Source organism: Mastomys coucha, unplaced genomic scaffold, assembly GCF_008632895.1.
Source record: "Mastomys coucha isolate ucsf_1 unplaced genomic scaffold, UCSF_Mcou_1 pScaffold8, whole genome shotgun sequence".
Taxonomy (NCBI): domain Eukaryota; kingdom Metazoa; phylum Chordata; class Mammalia; order Rodentia; family Muridae; genus Mastomys; species Mastomys coucha.
The window spans coordinates 19,110,843-19,133,021 of NW_022196914.1; the positions used below are offsets into that span (position 1 = coordinate 19,110,843).

A 22,179-nucleotide genomic window follows, 5' to 3' on the forward strand; every position below is an offset into this window, starting at 1 on the left:
AACCTGGAGTAAATGACTTAATTGACATGTAAAATAAAGAGGGGACTTGGGTTCCTTAGAAGAGCTATCCAGGAATTTTTTAGGATAAAAATCGAGAACTGATTGGAGAACTGACTTAAGCAAGCAGGATGAGGAGAGAAAGAACTCTTACAATACCAAGCAAGCAAGGCATGAACAGAGATGTCAGAGAGATCTTAGAATGTAAAGGTCCAAGATTCACTGAAGAATGATACCCCAGACTCCAACAGTATGCAAAAGCAAAGAGCATGCTGGGGTATCCCATTTACCACAATGTTGATGCCTGGTAGAAACTCACAGGCCCAATTTAAAGCACATTTGGTGAATTCCAGGGATGGGTAGGTGACATTTATCTTCATTGGTTGGCTAGAGCCGATCTCTAGGGACATTCCAGAACCATTTCTGGGGGTGAAGGGCCTTGACAATGTTGCTGGCTAAGCCTGGAAACTGTTGCTGACTTATTGTTGGTGCCTGAGGCCAGGTGGAGGAGCAGCTTCTGATGGTAGGTCAGTTTCTGATTGGCTGCCAGAGGCCTGAGGGGTTTTCCAGTTACTGACTTGCCAGTACTTGCCCAGGTCTGGGAAACAGAAATTTAGGCCGAATCTCCTGACCTACCACTTTGAAGCCTGTCATGGAGTCAGTCTGTTTCAGTCCTCTCAAGAATAACAAGCAACCAGGACATGGGCAGAGAGATCTCTTAGAATAACAAGCAAGTAGAATATAGACAGATAGCTTGAAAGAGAGACAGCAGAACATAGAGAGAAGCAAACTGGAAACGGTGTATCAATCACAGCACAGGTTGTCAGCTTGGACCCAGGGTTTGACTTTGAGTCATTCTTTTCCCCCACCCCCACCCCCGCTCCCAGACACCCCTTCTCTCAGAATTGCTTTCCAAGCCAAGACTGGTCCTTGGCAATCTTGGGTATTCTGTATTGCTAATATCTACTTATCAGTGAGTACATACTATGCATACCCTTTTAGGCCTGGGTTGAGTGAAACCGGCCTGCAGTCCCACTTGGGTCTGTGTTCGCTTCAGCCGGAAGTTAGGCAGGACCTGCAAAATGAAAAGGTGGAGAACAAAGTGGCAGACGCCAAGTAAAGGTCTATCAAAGCATCTATTTACTTGGGGCTATTTCGAGCTTATATAGGCAGGTAAGGACTGAAACCAAAGTCTCTAAAAATAAAATATATGCATAACATAAACATTGTGGGAGGAGTCAGGAAAGAGTCAAGAGGGAGTCAGGAGGGAGTCCCGAGCAAAGGTCACCAGTGGCTTGGATGTCTGAGGATTTCCCCAGGCAGTAGGAATTGTTGCAGGTTGTAGTTGTATCCCAGTGTGAATTTCTCTGGCAACTTCTTTCAGAGATAGTCTGATAGTTCTTTCAGCTGATAGTCTGCAGGTCTTTCCTCTTAATTCCCCAGGTGACCGCATCGGGCTAAAACCGCCACAGTCAGGAGGCTGAACTGAGTGTGGAAGGCAACACTGGGTTACCTCATTCAGGATCTGTTTGTCTACAAGATTTATGATGTCCTCCTTTTTTAATAACTTCTGTATCCATTCTTTGGTAAAGGGACATCTGGGTTTTTTCCAGTTTCTGTCTATTACAAATAAAACTGCTATAGACTTAGTGGAGCACATGTCCTTATGGTTTGGTGAAGCATTTTTTTGGGTATATGCCCAGGAGCAGCAGTATAACTGAGTTTTTTTGAAATATATGCACTATGGGTTTATTCATAGCTTCCAATTATGCCATGTTTTTATAATTATTACTATTTTCATATTTTAGTTTTCTGTTGGGCTTTAGAGTTATTTATCTTTAGAACTATTCAAAGTTAATAATATCTAGAAAATTCTCAGCTTATTAGAAAAATGTTCAGCTTCTTCTCTAGACTAATTTTCTGTAAGGGTTAAGGATAGGCAAATAATATCACATTACAAGCAACCAAGTACTTTGGTTTCTACTATATTGTTACCATTTTGCTCATAAGAACCACCTCTAATTTAATTTAGCTGAACAGCTTACTTAGAAATACTTATTAAAATTATTGATACAAGTATCTTGATTAGCATAATGTTGTTAAATATAAGAATATTCTCTCTTCCTAATTTTTTCCTCTATGGAATGTGTGGCTCACAAGATTATGCACACCTCTCCTTCCCCCAATTTCTCCCTCTTTCTTTTTCTTTTTTCTTTTTCCTTTTCCTTCTGGCTTTCTCTTTCCCTATGAAAAGCCATTTTTATATGTTCTGGATTTATTGTGTCTTTTCTTCTCATGCAAATATGTTTAAAGACCAAGGACTCAAGTTTTAAATTTAATTCAACTGCTCAACTAGTAATTTCAGGTGGTACAAATTAAATTTAGGAGTTATGAAGGTAGTCCCAGTTGCTGTTAATCTGAAATTATTTTTAAGCAGGTGCATATAATAATTCAAAAATCTATTAGCAGAGAATGAACGGTTTCAAGTTCCCAGAGCTTCTACATATCATTTTGTTACTGTCACTATGATATTTTGATATATGTCATCTGTCTTCCACAAATGTGTTCATATTATCAATTTTACTTAGCACTCACAGAGATCCTAATTGGCACAGTTTCTTCCCTTGGCACACAATGGGAATATCAGCAATGAAATTGGAATTGCTTTCACCAATAGACAAGAGAAATCAAACACTTATCTGGAAATCTGTGCATGTATATATATGTCAATGTCTATGCTGAGGAGTGACAGGCAAAATTTATACTCCAAATAAGAACTTAAAATATTAGGAATATTATTCACACATCTTGTTAAATGACTAAAACAAGATCAGTTTTAGTGAGTAGTTCAGATTCAAGGCCGTGTAGGAAATAGCTGGATAGATCTTGGCTATGACTTTTTATTCAGTTGTGAACTCCAGGCCACAGGACTGTACCACCTGACATTCAGGACTATGTCTTTCTGTCTGCTCAGTTGAATTTTCCTACAAATCTTCTCTCACATATTTCACATCCATTAGTGTATTCTTAGTAATTTGAAATTCAGTGGAGATGATGATAAAGTTTTACTTACACATGGAAGAAAGCATTTTATAATAATATAAGTTTTGGGGTAGAAGAGTTCATAACACCTTGGAAGTATTTAACAAAACTCCTTAGAATATTTTGATTTATTAAAAATTGAATCAGTTTTCTCTAGATTGAGAAGACATCTATTAATTTACAAAGCACTTAGGAAAATGGTTTGAAATTTTGTTGGATCTGATCTATTTCCTCATTTTTAATGATTCTTCAGTTTGTGACATTTTTATGTTGTTTATTGCCTTGAGTTTTGTTGCCTTATAGTCAATAACTTTAATTTCTATACTTTATGCATGCACAATAACATGAGTATCATTACAGTATCATTACATACTGGAGGACATGCATTCTCATTCACATCCCAGAAAGAAAAAGCACTTCTTGTTTTTGTAGGTAATCATGCTGCTTTGAGATATTTTCTAGGATAATTCAGATTTTCTGCCTTTAAAATCTTATCTAATATTTAGCATGTGTCCATAATTGTAGGGACTCTTGTAGGGATGCTTGTAGTTATTTATATGGTGCTTAACCTACTAACTACAGACTATCAAGTTCCATATTTTCATCTTTATTTGTTGACCAATTATAATGTATATTAAATTTTAATTTTTATATTGAGCTAATAAGTTAATGAAGTTGATAGCTTATTGACTGTGACATACTCTAGAAGAAGGTAAAACAAGTTTGCAAATTGAAAAGAATAGCTATATATTTACTCATTTTTATTTGAAGTGTTAATAATTTTACATTAGTTCAGATATGCAACCAACTACCAAAGACAAGCCAAACTGCCAAAGTTGGCTTGGAGAGTTATTCTGAGGAAGGGGTGCTTGTGAGTGTTGAACAAAGGACTCAAAACAAAATCATGGGTCCAAGCTGATGGCCTGTGTTCTGATTCAAATGTCTCCCTAGACAGCTATAGACAGCTATAGCTATAAATCTATAAATCTATAGACAGCTCTCTTTAGATAGATCTTGGGTTTCTAGTCTTTTCAGGATAGTTTTCTTCTAGAAACAACTCTCTGCTTGAAACAATTCTCTCTTGTTATAAAAAACTCTAAAGGCTCTTGGATAGCTCATGAATTTTCATACATATATGTGTGTATACATATACATATACATACACATACACATATACATGTACATACATGTATAATGAAAAGTAAAACTCAAATGGGGATATAATTTTATAGTTGAAGCAATTCACAAGAACTATGTATTGTATACTTACTCTTTTACAATTTTTTCTATAAAAATCCTTGCATTAATTAGGAGAGTGACTACTATGTGTTCTTAAATAAGAAAGCACATTGATTTGGTTTTACTTTTCTAAAGTTTCTTCCATCACAGGATAGTGGCATGTAATGAAATGGGCAGATGTTTCTACATTTCTATGATTTAAAAATTCATACCCATTTGAAATCACTTCCAAATTCATTGTGCCAGTCATAGAAGCCAGAGACACTTACCGTCTAACATTGATCCTCTCTACTTATTGCCTATTTGTCATTTATTTCAATCTTTGACACTTCTAAAACACCAAATAAACAGAAACTTAAAGTTCATAAGAAAGACCTACTGAATGTGTTTATATACACATACATTTATTATCTTACTATGTGCCAAGCATTATGTTAACATTCTTTGGTGATCCATACTGTAACAATTTCTTGAGAAATGTATCATAGCTTTGTTATATATCTTTTCCAAATTCCAAAACCTTGTAATGACCGGAAGCAAGATTTGCGTGCAAACAATATTACTCTAGACTCTGTAAATTTAAATATTATTCATGCCTATTCTATTAAGGCAATTTAAAGTCTTACTAGGAAGAAAATGATTTGTAATATATAAAGTACATAGACTTTATTTCAATAAATAAAGATAAAAATTATATGTGACTAAGTAATAGAAACCTTAACAGTTGTCCCTTGATATATGCTCTGTGTGTGTGTGTTGGGGGGGGGTTCAAGCTAGGCTTAAGAGCTCCCTAGTTTGATTTTGACTTATCCACAAATCACACAAATTAATTGTGTTCATTTATGGACATTTAGGGATATGAATATAAACTGTAGATGTAATATCATGATCATATCATATAAACTATCCTCTCAAATATTTATCATGATACTAATTGGTAGCTAACTTACAATAACACTAATCATATTTCCAACCACTGGATTATGCTACAGATTATTTTAAGTTTTGGGACTGGCAATTCTACAATCCATTTTCATTAGTCCAACTAAGATAACTAGTATACTTAGCGCTTCTATCATGACAACTCATTTTGACAATCATTTGGGTGCACACATTTTTTCCAGGGCAGAATTTCCTTTCAGTTCTTTCTATGGTATATTTTTCTGTTTAAATTAAAATGATATTTTTATATATTTGCTTTATTGAAACACCTGTATGAGTAGATGCACGTGTGAACAAGTATAGATCAGCTAAAATGTACAGTGATTTAGTTCTCATGTCTTTTACCAAGATACGATAAAAGTAATATGTTTACGAGAAGAAAATCTACTTTGATTTCTGTTCTTGCTGTGGTAGGTCACAGCGGACAGCTTGAACTCTTAAGTTATCCACAGTAATTGGTCTGTCCTCAACTGTTTTGTGATGTGATGTTGTATAGATCAAGCGAGTTAAAAATTTTCACCACAGGTTATGATCTAGAGAGATGGCTTAGCAGTAGGAAAAACTTTTTGTTATATCAGAGAATCAGGGTTCAGTTCTGAACAGCCAATTTGGCTGCAAACAACCACTTTTTTAAGGGAACCCTATGAGATCTGACGCAAATTCTACCTACTGAAATTACGTTCCTACTCATGGCCTATACATTCACACAGACACACACACACAAAGGCATGCTTATATAAAATAAAAAAAAATAGATTGTTAAATTTATCATGGGTTCTTTGGAATTAACTCATTTAAGTGTTAAACAACCAGCATCATTTTGCTAAGTTATAACTCAATATGTCCTTTTCTCTCAAGAAACATAGATTTCTTTTCTATCATCAACTGTCTGATATACCAGAGTAGTATATTCAGAGTTTGCTTACTTTCAGGATAATTTATGATGCACAGTAAGAGATTCACACTTGTTCTTTTCCCCTGAAACAGAAAATTGTTTTCATGACTTGTACTTCTGAACTAGATAATCTATTGTACTTGGAGTATTAATTTAAATACTACACAATAGTAAGATGCACACACACATGGAATCAAGGTCTGTAGATTCATGTAGTGTGCAGTGTAAGTTCAAAGTTTTCTTAAGATGAATAATGAAATTTGGATTTTTTTAAAAGTGATACAAGTGAAAAGAAGGTAAGGCAATTATAAAATCTCAGAGAATTTCATACAAAGCAGAAATATTGCTATATTTAGAAATCTTTAAATGTTTTTCAACCTGTTCCTTCACTTAAGTTGCTTTTAGGCTTCTAGAATGACTCAATATGTGGCCTTTGTATAAACATTCTAGCACAGGCCTAAAGCAATTTAAATGCATTTTAAAATATAAGCCTTTGTAAGTTTATGGAGAAATTGGTTATTGGGAAATGATCATACTGATAAATACTAGAAATACTTAATTTGAAATTATTTTAAGCATTGTTTCCTAAAACATTTTTTATGATTTTCATATTTGAAATTAACTGAACAATTTTCTGTTATTCATGATGTTATAAGAAAATGGTAGCCAGGTGATGGTAGTGCACACCTTTAATCCCAGCACTTGGGAGGCAGAGGCAGGTAGATTTCTGAATTTGAGGCCAGTCTGGTCTACAGAGTGAGTACCAGGACAGCCAGGACAAAGAAACCCTGTCTTGAAAAACTAAAAAAACAAAACAAAACAAAAAAAAGCTATTGTATTTACATTGTTTCATGAGAAAACCAGAAATAGAGAGAAGAGATTTTTTTTTTTATTTCTCCTACTATTGATGTATTTGGGTTTCTTTTTAGAAATAAATACTTCCATTGTTGGTGAAGTTTTAGGATGTACAGAAATATAATTATAAATCCAAATTGAAATGACAGTGTAAGAATTGATCATGTCATGAATTTATATATTCTACAAAGATGAAAGCTAAGCTAAAAAGCTGTTCACAGTTGTTTTGAATAAGAATAGTATTGCATTAAATAAATGGTAGAATTCAGAAATATTAAAAATATCAGGGAACACATTTCAGCTAGGTTTTCTTGATCTAACTGGATTGAATCACTTTTGCATGGTTAAAGGATGGTTTCTAATTTATTTTATAATCATTGTGAAGAGCTACAGTTTCTAATTTCAAATAAGAAATGATTTATGATTTACAGAACAAAGACAGTGTTCATTTCTCTAAGATCAAAGGCTCAACTTAAATTTGAAGCCTCTGACTGATGTTACTGTCAAGCAGTTACACTGAAGACCTACAGGGAATTGTTGGATTTGTGTATAAATTGGACAAATTCATGTCTTCAATAAAATGGGTTCCTTTTAAGTAACTCATTTCAGCCAGGAACTTGGAGAATGACTATGAAACAAATAAATAAAAATTATCCTCACTGGATAAAAACTAGAAAATTCATGAAGAATATTTTAAAAGATTTAATTCTACTTTCCCCTCTTATGCACTTGTAAACAACATATATTTTGTGAAATATTTTTTGATAGTTTAATTTTCAATCACTTAATGTTCATTCAATAATTTATTATAAATCATTTTGTCTGTTATAAAACAAAACTTGAGGAATTTTCAAATATAAGAAAATCATATTATCTGTACTAATACCTTATTTAAAATAATATTGTATTACTTGATATAAAAACAAGATCAAATAAGGTGAATGTGAGCAAAAAAATAGGAGCGAATATACATAACATGGCCTTTCCTAAAAACAAAGATAAATTCATGAATAAAACAAGTCTAATATAAATACAGGACTGGCTCAGCATGTGAAAAGTTTGCCAAAAGGCCTGAGAACCGAGTTCAAATTCCAAATACAAGAGAGAAGGAGAGAACTGACTCACAAAAAATGTCCTTTGACTTTCAGGAGTGCTCATGGCATCCATATGCTTTCATTCTCCAACACACAAATGCACACACACACACACACACACACACACACACACACACACACACACAGCATGGGGCAGAAAGTGGAAATAAAATACTATAGATAATTTGAATCATGTACTAATCATCACATCACAATTTTTGCAGTGATATTATATGATTTTTGTAACATTAATTTTAAAATGTACAATTAAAAACACCCAAACTATCTTCATTTCCAAACAAGCAAATATGATGACAGAGAAAATGATATTTGAGTATTATGCCTGCCCAATGAATTTTTTATGATGCGTTAAAGGGAACATTTGGAAAATATTTTTTAATAATCAAAAAAATTTTTATTGTAGTTCCTCTTATCCACTGGAATTATAGGGTCATCCAGAGAAGCAAAAGAATGTTCCTGCTCTGTCTGGATCATATAAGAAAATTGAATGAATTTTACAGAGTTGAAGGTAAAACACTTGAAACAGTTTGTCCAAATAGGTTTCTAAATGCAATGAGAAATCTCATGAAAAGCTAAACAATATCACTGGGAATCAATTGAAATTCAAGTGTTGGGAAGGAAACAAAAGCTGTACATTTCTGTGGTCCTGCAGAAGTCAAATTGGCATTTTTCATAAGAAAAACAAGGTAACATTGGTTTAAGCCCAATGATCTGCAAAGTATTGACTTCCCTGCCTATGCCAGCAATCCAGTGGAATCTTTGCTAAGCTCAATGAATCTGCAGTAGTTTCGCTGAGGACTACAGTAGCAAATGCTGCATAGACATTCCCCAACCTGAAGTCCAAGCAGTGCTATGGCAAAATTAATAGGATAGAAACTGCCAGGACACATCATTTCTTGATTGCTCAATCTCTTGGTAAGGATGATGTCATCTGCTTGAAGGATCAGATTCATAACTTCCATATTGTTACAAATGAGATCAAGTCTCTGGAGGCTGTTGAATTTATCTTTTCTTCATGTGGGATGAAGAAAATGGCAGCTCTCTTTGAAGAAGGTGAAGGTCCTGGCAACCGAGAAGACCAGAAAGGAGTCTTGTTGAAAGGGTAAACTAAGTAATTCACCATGGTATTTTTGTAATGAGTCAGTTAATAAACAGTGACTACTTGGAAAAGACTTTTAAAACTTATTGTAGTATTTCAAAAATATTCTAGCATCAACCTAAACTGATTATAGGGTCTACAATGGAATCATTTGGGCCCAACATGCTGGCTCATGCCCATTATCATTATTCCAACACTTAGGAGAGTAAGAAAAACATACCACCAAAAGCACAAGACATAGCAGATCAGTATGACTACACCTTGAGCTCCAGACTACCTCTGCTGCAAGAAAATTCAACAATCTGCACCTGGAAGCTGGGAAATTCGATCAAGGAGGAACTTCCCATCACATTCAGATTCCTGTGTTTGAGTCTCCAGGACAACAAAACACACTATAATATTAACAATCAACAGGTGGTAGCAGGGTTATCAGAAATTCACAGTAAACTTTTGCTACATACCAGAGGCCAGCCTAAATTATTTGAGATTGTCTCAAAAAACAAAATAAATCAAAGAACTTTTAACCTTGAACTGCCAAGTATAAACCCATGTTTCTGCTCATTGCATTTACCGAAATTAGAGAAATATGACTGTTATTTTTAAAGTATTCCTTTATTGAATTTATTTTTGCATAGGCAATATTATCTTTTTTTAAACTAAAAATGTAAACTTTTTATTAAACAGCTAAAGTTTATACTATAAGCCACCAAAGGCAGCATAAAACATTAACACAAGAACTTTAGAAGTAGTGACAGGTATGTCTGTGAAATCAAGGCTATTCTGGTCTACTTCTGAACCAACTATATAGTATGATCCTAAGAAGATATGTATGTGAGCAACGGTGACTCTGATGGTGTGACTCATTTGCATATAATGAGTGCATATTATAGGATCAACCACAGAATTTGCAGCATTACATACTTTTCTAATTTCTCCATTGACATGAATAACCTGTCCATTCTGCTTTGTCCCATGGTCATGGCTATAATATTTGCATGATGACCCAATTGCATTTTATAAAAAACTTAATTAAAGCCTAAAATAGCAAATTTGCAAATTTCCCACCATTGTAGAATGCTTGAATTAGTATTTAAATATCCCTGATGATAAAGCACTTTAACACATTAAAAGAATAATTAAAATATGAATTTTAAAATATGAATAAAATAATACAGCATAGAGCAACATTTCAAATCTGCTTCAAACAAAGTATGTAACTTCACTGTACCTGATTGTCAGAATTTAGTATATGAAAGAGGTCAGGCACATGTCTGGAGTGTTCTTGGAAGGTGAAGGGAGAATGGTAATGAATGGATTGTAGAAAACTATTAGCTCTATTGCTTTTAGTATGTTTTATATTCTAATAAATTTAGTGTGATCTCAAAATCTACATAAAAGACATTACATATAATAATGACAAATATAGTTTAAATAAATATCTTCATTTAAGAATTAATTTAGACAGGACCTGCCTGAAAGTTTATCCAGTAAAGATGCAGTCCCACATGGCAGAAGGAGAGAACTGATCGCTCTAAGTGTTCTCTGACCTCCACAAATACATTTTCGCGCATGAAAAACACATATGTATGAACATGCACACACTCACATACATCCACAAAAAGATATTCTCATACACAATGTACCTTTAATTTTTTTAAGCAAACAGTAGTGTTACTACTAAGTGTATTGACCTATAATATTCATATGTATATTTTATATGTGTGTGTGTGTGTGTGTGTGTGTGTGTGTGTGAGTGTGTGTGTATGTGTGTGTGTATGTATATTTTAGGCTTTCCCCTGACACTTAACTTTTTATTATTTGAGCTTTCCTGTATTACATAATTTTTATATGGAGATATACGCTTCTGACATTTCTGAGAAAATAATTCAGTCTAGGATTTACCTTTACATTGGTTTGCACATAATGAATATGTTGCTATTCATTTTTATTCCCTATAAACACAGTACTTATTGACACTTTGACACATGTGAAATAAACACATTGTACTTATTGACTTCATTCATCTCTTGTTTGAATCCTATTGTTTTCTTTTGAAATTGTCATTAGTTGTTCTAGTGGTATATGTATAAAAGAAATGAACTCTGCATAAATCCATAAAAATTGTTAGATGTTACAAAAATGCAGAACCAAAAAATTATATGTGGGCCAACCTTATTTTTACATAAGGTTTGACAACAGTACAATTATATGTCAATGTAGTCTGCACAGAATGCAGATAAATCTCCAGTCATTCAATGATATTGGATTTTTCCAATTCTGATTTATATTTCCAATTTCTTTATATATTTCCAATTTATTTATTATTATACTTCCAATTTAAATTATTTTTAATTTTTAAATCCTTTTTTGTGTTGTTCTGGTATTTTGTTCCTCTCTGTAGTGCAAATGCCTCTCCCACAGGAGGATTTTGAAAACAGGTCTTTTGCTACATAAGTGAAGAGGTGATATGGTGATACAATCCCCAGACTTCAAGCTTGTCACTGTTACATTTATGACTATTATATTCCTGGTTAAACTTTCACCTTAATGATATATTCATGTTAATATTCTTTTCAAAATTTATGTGTACTTTGAGGCTACACATTCATGTCCCTCAAAAGATGTATTAAGGTTCAGTGTAAAACTGGTCAGCATAAATAATTCTAATTTCTCATTGTAATACATATCAGCGTTAACACCTTTTACTCATTATTATATGGATACCAAGTAGAATAAACTCTTTTCTTGATGGACATTTCCCCCTCCACGAGATTTCCTACAGAAATGGTCAGGGTCCTCAGTTACCCTGTGCTCTGTTTTCTGTTTCTCTTTGACTGTGTCCTGAACACTGCCATAAAACCTACTTTTAGTATGATACAAAAGATTCAATAAATCATACATCAAGTCTCTTTTATTTTTCCCTTACAAGTCTGAATAGCCTTTGCGTTTATGAATTTTAGAATTAAATAGCAGTTTTATAAGACCCTTTAAGGGGTTTTTATTTAATTATAGTGAATCCACACAGGGATATGGGAAGTTTTGCTTATGTTATTTTTCTATGCTTAAGCACAGACATAATAATGATATTAATTGTGTTTTTTGTTCTTCAATAAAATTCAATAAAACCTTCTGAATTTAGAGCTCCCAAGTACTTTATTAGACTTACTCTTCAGTTCCTTTATCTCTGGTTAATTGGTTTTATTAATTTTCATCATTAAGAATATTTTATGTTAAATGTTTTTCAATTTAGTTTGCCACTAGAATGTCACAAGAATGCATTTATTTCTTGTTTTCTGTTTCCATGTTGAGTGGTTAAATGTGTTCTTTAATTAATTTTCTACCTTGAAAAATCTTCTATTTATTTGAAAATATTCATCACTGTTTCTGGTTACTCATTTGTCAACATGAAACAAAGAAAGAGAAATCATAACAACAACAAAAATACTCCCATGCGATTGGTGTGTAAGCAAATCTATAGGTCCTTATCTTGGCTGATTTGGAAGGTCTCAGCCAACTGTGACTGTACCAGCATGGGGAATGTGCTCTGGGTTGTACATTCCAGAAGAATGTACAAGAAAGAAGACTGAGCAAGCAACAGGAAAAAGCTAGGCAACAGCAGCACCCATCCATGCCCTCTGATTCAGTTCCCATCTTCAGTTCTTCCCCTGACTTCCATTGATTTTGGACTGGGCTATGAAAGTGAAAGCAAAATAAACTTACTCCTCTAAGAGTTGTTTCTGGTCATAATTTTTATCTTAGCAATAGAAACTTAAGTCAAACACTGTCCCTTACCTCTTCATTTCTCTACTTCTTTCCCTTGCTTCCAATATTTCTTTGTTGCTATTTACACAGCTCTCATTTTATATGTGTGTGTGTGTGTGTGTGTGTGTGTGTGTGTGTGTGTGTGTGTGTGTATGTCTGGGTGTGTTTGAGTGTGTATATGTAAATGTATTATATATGTGTGTGAACATATTTATTTTTACCACAAATTTATTTTCAATAAATTAGGGAAGTATTTATCTATTATTTTATTTAACGTACTAATATATAATTCTGTCATTAGAACTTGTATTTATAAAATCAGTTTTTTTTAAATGATAGAAGATTGGACACATTTCCTAGAAATAATATTTTGTAGAATATACATGAGTAAATGTACTTGTTTCATTAATTATAGATAACAGCATGTCAAATATTTTCTCATTCTGAAAATTTTCCTAAAATATATTTGGTTCATGATATACTTATATATAAGTTGTTCATTTCCTTGTAGATGTGTCCCATCCTTAGCTTGGGAGCTGCTTGTGGCCATGGAGACCTGTAAATGCAAGCCAATATAGCACTATGAACCTACTGAACACCTAATACAGATATAACATGGTTACTTTGTAGTATGGCATTGTTTTTCTTGAGCATGGACTTTGAAAATGGCTTATCAAGTGATAATGTAAAAAGGTTGGACATTGGACACTGAGACTTGGCTTTGGAATTTTCAGAATTACTAATGTCTTCTTCATAAGCATTCAACCACTTAATTTGTAAAATATGGGTAGTTCTTATTTGTTTTGTTTTTGTTTTGTTTTGTTTTGTGCTGTTGAATGGTATGTATCTACAGATTTCCCTAAGTTTATATGCTTTAACAAGTAAATTCTTAATGTATAATTTTCTTGGACTCATAAATACATAGTAGCAACCAGAAAATGAAAAATACAGATAGACCATGAACAAGACAGCTAAAGACAATGAGGTTTTACTTTTCCACAAAGATTTCTGAAACTTTAGCTTTGAAATGAAAAAGAGAAAAAAAGCAAATAAATACTTTTCTATTATCTTCCATCATGGGTTTGGTGAACTTTTTAAAAAATGTAAAGACTACGTTTAAAACACATTCTATAAAATTGAATGTTTTTAAATATATTTGTTACATGAAAATTCCATGCTACATTTTTTTTTAAATTAATAATATGTCTTACAGAGTCCCCTATAATAGCAATAACCACAACAAACAACTCCCTACTATTTTCTTTGAACTTACTTAAGCTTTAGATCTTGAACATTTAACAGATTGTTTTCTGTTTGTTTGTGGATTTTTATTTTTTGTTTGTTAGCAATCGTTGTGTTCTTGGGGTATTACTGGAACCAATTGCTCATCTCTTAAGCTCTGAAAGCTTACAGAGTTTTGGTAGCTTTCTCCCACTCCAGTTCCTGAATAACATGTAATTTCCTTGATATGAAAAATATCATTTTGGTATTCATGTCAAGCTCTGGTGTTCATTTTTCATTTTTCTGTAAGTTAATGAGTTCTAACAGGGACAACGTTCATAAAGTTGTCTTTTTCCAACAGTCCTGCTACTGCACTCAGAGCTAGAGGCAAGCCACAGCATTAAGGAGATTTATTGTAAGCCAAGTCTCTAAAGTGTGTGTTGAAATACTAAATACATCCCTGTGTGTTTTGCAGACAATCCTGATTTGCTGAGCCATGTCTCCGTGGGTATTAGAGTTCTGGATGTCAATGACAATCCACCCGAACTTGCCAGGGAATATGATATTGTTGTCTGTGAGAATTCTAAGCCTGGTCAGGTAAGTTAATTCTTTTCTTCCTACTGTCTGAATGGAAGAAAAATAAGCAGCTTTACTTCTATTATTGTTAGCTATTATCCCCCAAATCCCTCAGTGTCATTTTTATGTTCAGTGGCAATAATTTTATAAGGTTTTAAGTACAAATAGACATCTTTTGAGCATCCTACAAAATGAATTTTCCTAAAATCACAATGTAATTCAGAACAGTGAGCTCATTTAGGTATGATTCATTCATCATGCCAATAAAATTGTCTTGAAATGGTCTAAGTACAGTCCTATGTTCAGTGAGAAGTAAACAATGTCCTCTCTTGGTCTGAGGAAGCTTATAGACAATATTTGGGAGGAGAGTTCAGATCATATTATTTTGGGACTCTAAAGAAGTGACACTTATGACGAGATACTGGTTTTGAAATGTGAATACATGGTTTTGTGTGGTGTGTGTGTGTGACAGAAAGAGAGAGAGAGAGAGAGAGAGAGAGAGAGTTTATACTGTGAAAAACCTCTATGCAATATATAGGATGGGGAGAGTAAGTAAAAGACAGACAGAGACAGAGGCTGAATAAACTGTGGCCTCCATTAGAAGAGATACAAGTGAAAGATATCTGGAGTTGCCAAGGCAAACAGGTTGGGAGTGAGCATTCACCTTATATGCACTATGGCAACATAGATATAACTAACAGCCAAAGGGAAGAGCAGGAATTACCTTGATTGCTGTGACTCAAGCAAACTAGGGTCTTAGGTCTACTTGGGTCTTCTTAGAGACCATTAAGACTGTCAGAACAATAACCTTCTTGTTCTCAGACAAGGCGTGAAAATCCATTGAGTCTCACAGAACTGCTTGTTGCCTCAATTTCACATTAGCATTACAATGGAGAATTCCAGGTGTTTCGTATGTACTAAGTCCCAAGATTATGAGATAGGATACCTAACTTCTCTACAAATCCAATTGCTTACTCTATCCACTGGGTGAAATGAACTTCTGCCTATAGCAACACAGTTTGTCTCACAATGTAATCAACTGAGGCACATAAGTGCTTTCAACAGATTTAGCTGGTAGCTACAGATATAGGTGTTATTCACAATTAAAGAGAAATGATTAAAGAATAATATGCTTTCTTTGAGCTTGACCTAACAATTGTCACCTACAGGTAAATCCAGGAAGGGAGAATGCGTCAAAGTCTTGCGTCAAACAAACTTAGTGCTACATGGGTCCATCAAAATGAGTTTATCACTCAAATTTAATTAAAATTTTTGACACATAAAGAAATGATACTTGTTCTGTCATGTGGATATAAGGGAAGATCAATAGTATTTCCTGAACTTAAGCACCCTTTATGTAATTTTTAATATGGAGGGGCGGATATATAGATATATGTTTAGTCTAAAGCAGACAAGTTTTAGGCTCACTGAAATATAGATCCAGAAAACATATTAATATTTGCTGGAGGCTAAAAACTGAGGTAGCAACAGTGCTATTGTGACCAATACCCAAATATGGTAGCATTATGTAATAGATTTAAGATGATACAAATGTTCTAGGTCAGGTCTTTATCAATTCTAAAATGTGTTTGGTAACATTGTTATCTAAGATCTCACTTCTAAGGGAAAGAGAAAAAACATGCTTGAAATATTCAGTGTAAATTTGTATAACTACAGATGATCCTCAGTTAAAGATGGATGTAGTAATGTATACAATCAGAGGAAGAATAATACTGTGAGCTGATCTTTCATGAGAAAAATATAAAACTAAGAATAAAAAGGTAATGTCAAAGTCAACAATCTGATGAAAACAGACATAAATTATATATTCCATAACACCTTTGCAGTAGTGAATCCAAGAAAATCACATACAATGCAATTTCTTATTACAAATAAAAAACAAAATTGTTTAAAGTAAAATTAAAAAAATAACTATGTTATTCTAAAAATATGAGGTAGACAGCATATGTATAAAGCCAACTAAGTTATTAGCAATAGAGTATGCAATGTTGGCATCTGTTTTAGGCTCAGTGTGTACAGAGTTTTGTGGCCTAAGACATTCCATTGAAATAAGTGAATGAGCTGTTGTACAACAGATGTGTAAACCCACCTTAATATAATTATGGAAAATAATAAACACTCAAAACATAGATAATTATGTATATATGTGCATATATATACAATCACAGAAAAATAAACTTTATCAAATGAAATATTTGATCTACAGAGGCATATTTTATTATTACTATAAAATTTGTACACAAAGTAGAACTCAGTGTTACATTTAGATATACATTGTTTTAAAATTGAGAAGAAATATATACAAAATTATAAACAGAAATAAACAGATCACATGGAAGTCATGGGATATATCTCAGGAATGGATACTATACTCCCAAACAAATTTAACAATGATATTGAAAATAAAGCATCATGATTGCCATGCTTTATATAATGGGCAATACACCACTGTCGTGTCATATTAAAACATGTTTTCAACTATTCGCAAAATGTTCACTAAAGTTTTACTACTGAGAAAACTAAAAAAATTAAATATTAGAAAAATATAGTTCTCATTATTATCCCATAATAAAATTCCTGATGAATTTAAATATTAGGTTCCAAAAATACCATCTGGCACATATTATTGAATGTTCTTATTCCTCATAAAAATAATACTAAAAACTAATGAGAATATTAAATTAGAATGGGAATGCACATATATCATATAAAATATGTAGAAACTATTACAAATTAAATGAAAAAAATAATTTCAGATATGTATTATACAAAAAAATAAAACAATAAAAGATAGGATAAGTATTCATTTTTGCTGCAACAGGAAAGAATGAATAAATTTATATGACTTAGAAATGAAAAATGTACTTATGAATAATAATAAAGGAAATGGAGCTAAGCCTTCTCCCTTGAAACAACAACAAAAATGCCCATAGAGAGAGAAGATCATGATAAGAAAAATAAAAAATAATAAACTATAATATCTAGAATATTAAAGAAGAAATAATCAATATTTTGATCAAATACTGATCAAATAATCAATACTTGTATGGAATGCTAGTAGTAAATAAAAATCCTTTTATATAAGACTTTGAATTTTTTTAAGATTTTTTTTTTGGTGTTTTTTTTTTTGTTTGTTTTGCTTTGCTTTGTTTGATTTTTTTTAAAGGTAGCCCAGGAACACCTACTACTCTATTTTTTTTTTTTTTTACCTCAATGGATTGATTATCCACATCACTGTTCTCAAAGGGAATGACAGCAGAAGAATTGAAAAACATTACATCATCGCTCATCCTTTAAAAACATCAGCAGAAAGCATTTGATATTAATGTTCATTGTTCTACATAGAGCTAGTCTCCTTTCTGAATACAGATTGAGGAGTCAAAAATGGTATACTAATAAACAAAATAAAGGATAAATAGTAAACTAACTTGGAAAAAATCATATCACTCAAGTAGGAAAAGCCAAAGCATTTAATGAAGGGGAGCATAATCAATATATTCTGAGAATATACGCCAAAAGGTTGTATGTAAATATAAATTATAAAACAACTTTATAAATCTGCTAAATACACTGTCGATTAAAAACTCTCCATCGGCTACAATTAAAACAGAAAGACTGAATGTTAAAAGCAAAGATACCCAGAGAAGGGACCCTTATCATTATCAAATATTCCTTAGAAATAGAAATCTCTAAGACTCAGATATGTATCACAGTAAAACTTTATTTACTCATTTGTAGTATACTCCAATATGTAATAGAAGTAGACAGAAACCTTCTATTGCTTTATAATTCACTTCATAAGGGAATATATCAAATACTTTAAGGCTAATTATAATTAGCAATATATTACATATAATTTAATTTGTATTTATGTACAGTTTACCTATATTTATATATCAAAAATATGTGCATATACATATATATTTGTATATTTATATATTATGTAGACTTATGGATTACATTATGCTAGTATATATAATGTGTTTATTTTTTAATTTTTTAATTTAATTTTTAATTTAAATATATTTACATATATTACTGTATGTTATAAGATTCTATACCTACCTAACTATATACACTATTGATAATATATAAAAATATATTATATGTATATATATGTATATGTATATATATATGTTTTGTTTTACATTTGAAACAGGGTCTTACTGTATAGCAGTGGGTGGGCTAAAAATTGTCATGTGCCACCACTCCAAACTATTATGTACATGTATATATTTTAATTATATAAATAACTGACTTTTTAGGTTGTGACATCATTTAAAATTTCAGAAATATAGTATGTTTTCTCTTAGTAGTTCTGCACATATGTGGTTGTTCATAGTCAAAACTATATGCTGCTTGGAAGTGTGAAGAAATGTTGCCGAGTTGTTATTACTTCATCAACTCATGTGAATTTGCCTAGCAAAATTGATCATTGCTGGATTTCTGACTCAGACTTTCTCCACTGTTCCCTGACTGTTTCTGTAGAGGTTCACTTCATCAATACCTTCGTGACATCTCTCCAGTTATGGGACTGATAGTCTGTTAGGTTTTTGTAATGATGTTGTGTCTTGTATTTTATTTTATCTTACTTATTTACTTTCATAAGGCCGATTTCATACTAGTATCAAATATGCTTTAGTTAATGCTCCACATGCTGCTACTACTCCGTTTCTTTTTCTTGTTACCCTTAAGTTCCTTTAATATGCCTAGGTGGCTTCCATTTGACTATTAACCTTACACTATTTACTTTCTTGCATCTTTTTAAAACCTGGAACTCATGAAGAGTTGGGTGAAGGAGGGATATGACAAAAATCAAATTTCTAACTAATAAATCTACCTTTAAAGTAATTTTAATAATGTCAAACTCAAAATGAGAAAACACATGTAGTATTTGACTTTTGGATACAAACTTTATTCTTCTAATGTGATTGTCTCCAGCTGCATCTCTTTCCCGAGAATTTAACATTGTTTTTTGATGTATAACATGTTTTCAAATCTGATACTCAAGTGAATTCAATATTCTGGGAAAAAATTATCTTTAAATATAATTCCTAACCTATTTAACCAAGCTATCACTGACCATTGTGAACTCTGTGACTGTCCCCTAGCAGAATAAACACTTCTAGATCCTTCTGTTTCTTCTGTTGCATTCTGGAACTCATGCTAGTAGGATTTCTGATGGAATTTCACAAATGTTGTCTCTGAGTTAAAATACAAAAATATTTAAGCGGTGAGTTCTGTAATAAATTTAATGAACTTTGTTTATGGTTCCCTTGTGGGGAAATAACAGCTACATCTATAACTTGTTTATAAGGTTGAATACAATACTATTGACGTTTTGAGGACCTAAACATATCAGTATATTGCTATGGTAGAGATGGTACCTTTTGAAGTTTTAAACATGTACAATAGCAGAAGTTAGGTCAAAATAAACATTGTTACAAATTGCAGCACAGAAGTACTCCAAGTTAATATGTCTTATACTTCTGAAAAAATATTGTATATAATTTTATTGAAAAACCTATTAAACAGAAAGTCAGATATGTATGAAATTTAGAGATGATTCCTAAACTACAGTGAATCCATAAGAAATTATATTTGCCTAAACATGAAAGTTTTATTTTACTCACATTAAATATGCTGTGGCCTTTTCACTATTCATTAAAGGTAAACTCAGAGTTAGATGACATTAAAAGTTATTTTTTAGCTAAGAATGTAGGTCTCTTGGTAGAGTGCTTGTCTAGCATCAATGGGATCCTGAGTTCTATCTACAGGTCAGCATTAATTAGGTATGATGTCAAAAACCTGTGATCTCTTCACCACCGGGGAGGACACGGGAGGATCAGAAGTTCCAGGTCATCTTACATCAAAGGGTAGAAATTCAGGATGAGCTAGTCCATATAAAAGACTTTATCTCAAAATATAATCATTTTATTACTTTAACACAGGCTCTGTCACACCACATAATCTTTTATCAGTTGTATAACTTTGTATGAAAAGCGTAACATGTTTTCTTACAGATTTATAATTCAATCCATTTAACCCACAAGAGTTCATATTAATATAAAACAAACGTATGTGATCTCATATAGGATTTGACAATAGAATAAAACCACTGATTACTTTAAACAACATATTGCCTCTCAGCACTTCAGCTTTAATGTGAGTGCTGAGGCTAGTATGCTAGACAAAATGCCAAGACAGCAGGCTGTCATGTTGCTCAATCGTGTTGCTCAGTACTAGACTGTAGAAGGAGACTGTGATAAGCAAGCATCTCACCAAGGGCCAGATTCAAAGTCTTGTCACCAGTGTGAACAAAGAAAAAAATGAGTTTCCAAGTAGAAAATTTATATTAATAGAAATTGTTACATTAGTTTTTTCCTAATAATCTACTCTCATATCAATACACTATGCTCTATAAATTTTTAAAACCAGTAACATTTATTTTTAGATATTGTCAGATTTTCTCAGAGTGTATTGACTTGTAATTAGCAAATATCAAGCTGATTCCTACTTCACTTCACTTTTAAAAGGTGGACCATCTTTGTGTCTTTCTGTCTGTCACATCAACCTGAATTACCAAATATATTGTGCATTAATCAGTCTTGGGTTTTATGACTTTATTTATGTGAAACTAGGAAATAATGAGAATCAAACCAAAGTTGTTAGAGATTGCGCCTTACAGTCACGGAAACAGAAAGTGTCTGTAACACAGCAAATAAAATTACCTTGAAAACTTTATTGTGTCCATTGTCTAGTCTTGTGCTGTATTTATATTTTCAAAGATATCTAACAAGGACTATTCGCATATTTTAATAAATATTTGATAGAGTAAAGCATACATAGGAGAATTAATAAAAATGAGAAGTAATAAATACAAGGGACAGGGAAGCATGAAGATAAAATTAAGTTAATAAAAATTTAAATATGCTTGCACTTTGACCATCATAGTTGCTAGAGTATGAGACTCAAAGGATACTTAGAAGCATGATGTCATATTCAACTGTCATTTGCCCCATAGATGACGCTACAAGTTGTTTCAAGCAAACAGTTGCAGTTAATGAAGTCTCTGAATTTGCCTTCACAAAAGTGGAAAGGGTGCTTTAAAAAATATAAAATCAAATAAACCAACAGAATACACAATACAACTAATTACCCCAGAATTACCTAATAGAACCTCAGGTTTGTAAGAAGATTTAAAAAGAATTAAACTATGTTTTTTATAAGTTTGTTTTAAAATGAGTAGAAAAATTATTATACTCCCTATGAACTTAAGATAAAGTTCTGAGTTGGTCTAGATAAATTGTTCTTTAACAATACTTCAAAAATTCTGAATTAAGGAGCAATTTGCATGTATGTCATAATGTTATAAAATATTTCAGGGAGAGTAGAATTAAAAATGAAAGATTTGT

General features: G+C 32.4%; 1 protein-coding gene across 21 annotated transcripts in view; it reads left to right on the forward strand.

The window, feature by feature from the left end:
- Positions 1-22,179, forward strand: part of Cdh18 (cadherin 18) — a 904,392-nt gene that overhangs the window by 851,775 nt on the left and 30,438 nt on the right. For all 21 annotated transcript variants that reach the window (XM_031359900.1, XM_031359898.1, XM_031359903.1 and 18 more), the window contains one exon: positions 14,643-14,764. In XM_031359900.1, coding sequence (XP_031215760.1) covers positions 14,643-14,764 — 122 coding nt within the window. The remainder of the gene's footprint in view (positions 1-14,642; positions 14,765-22,179) is intronic.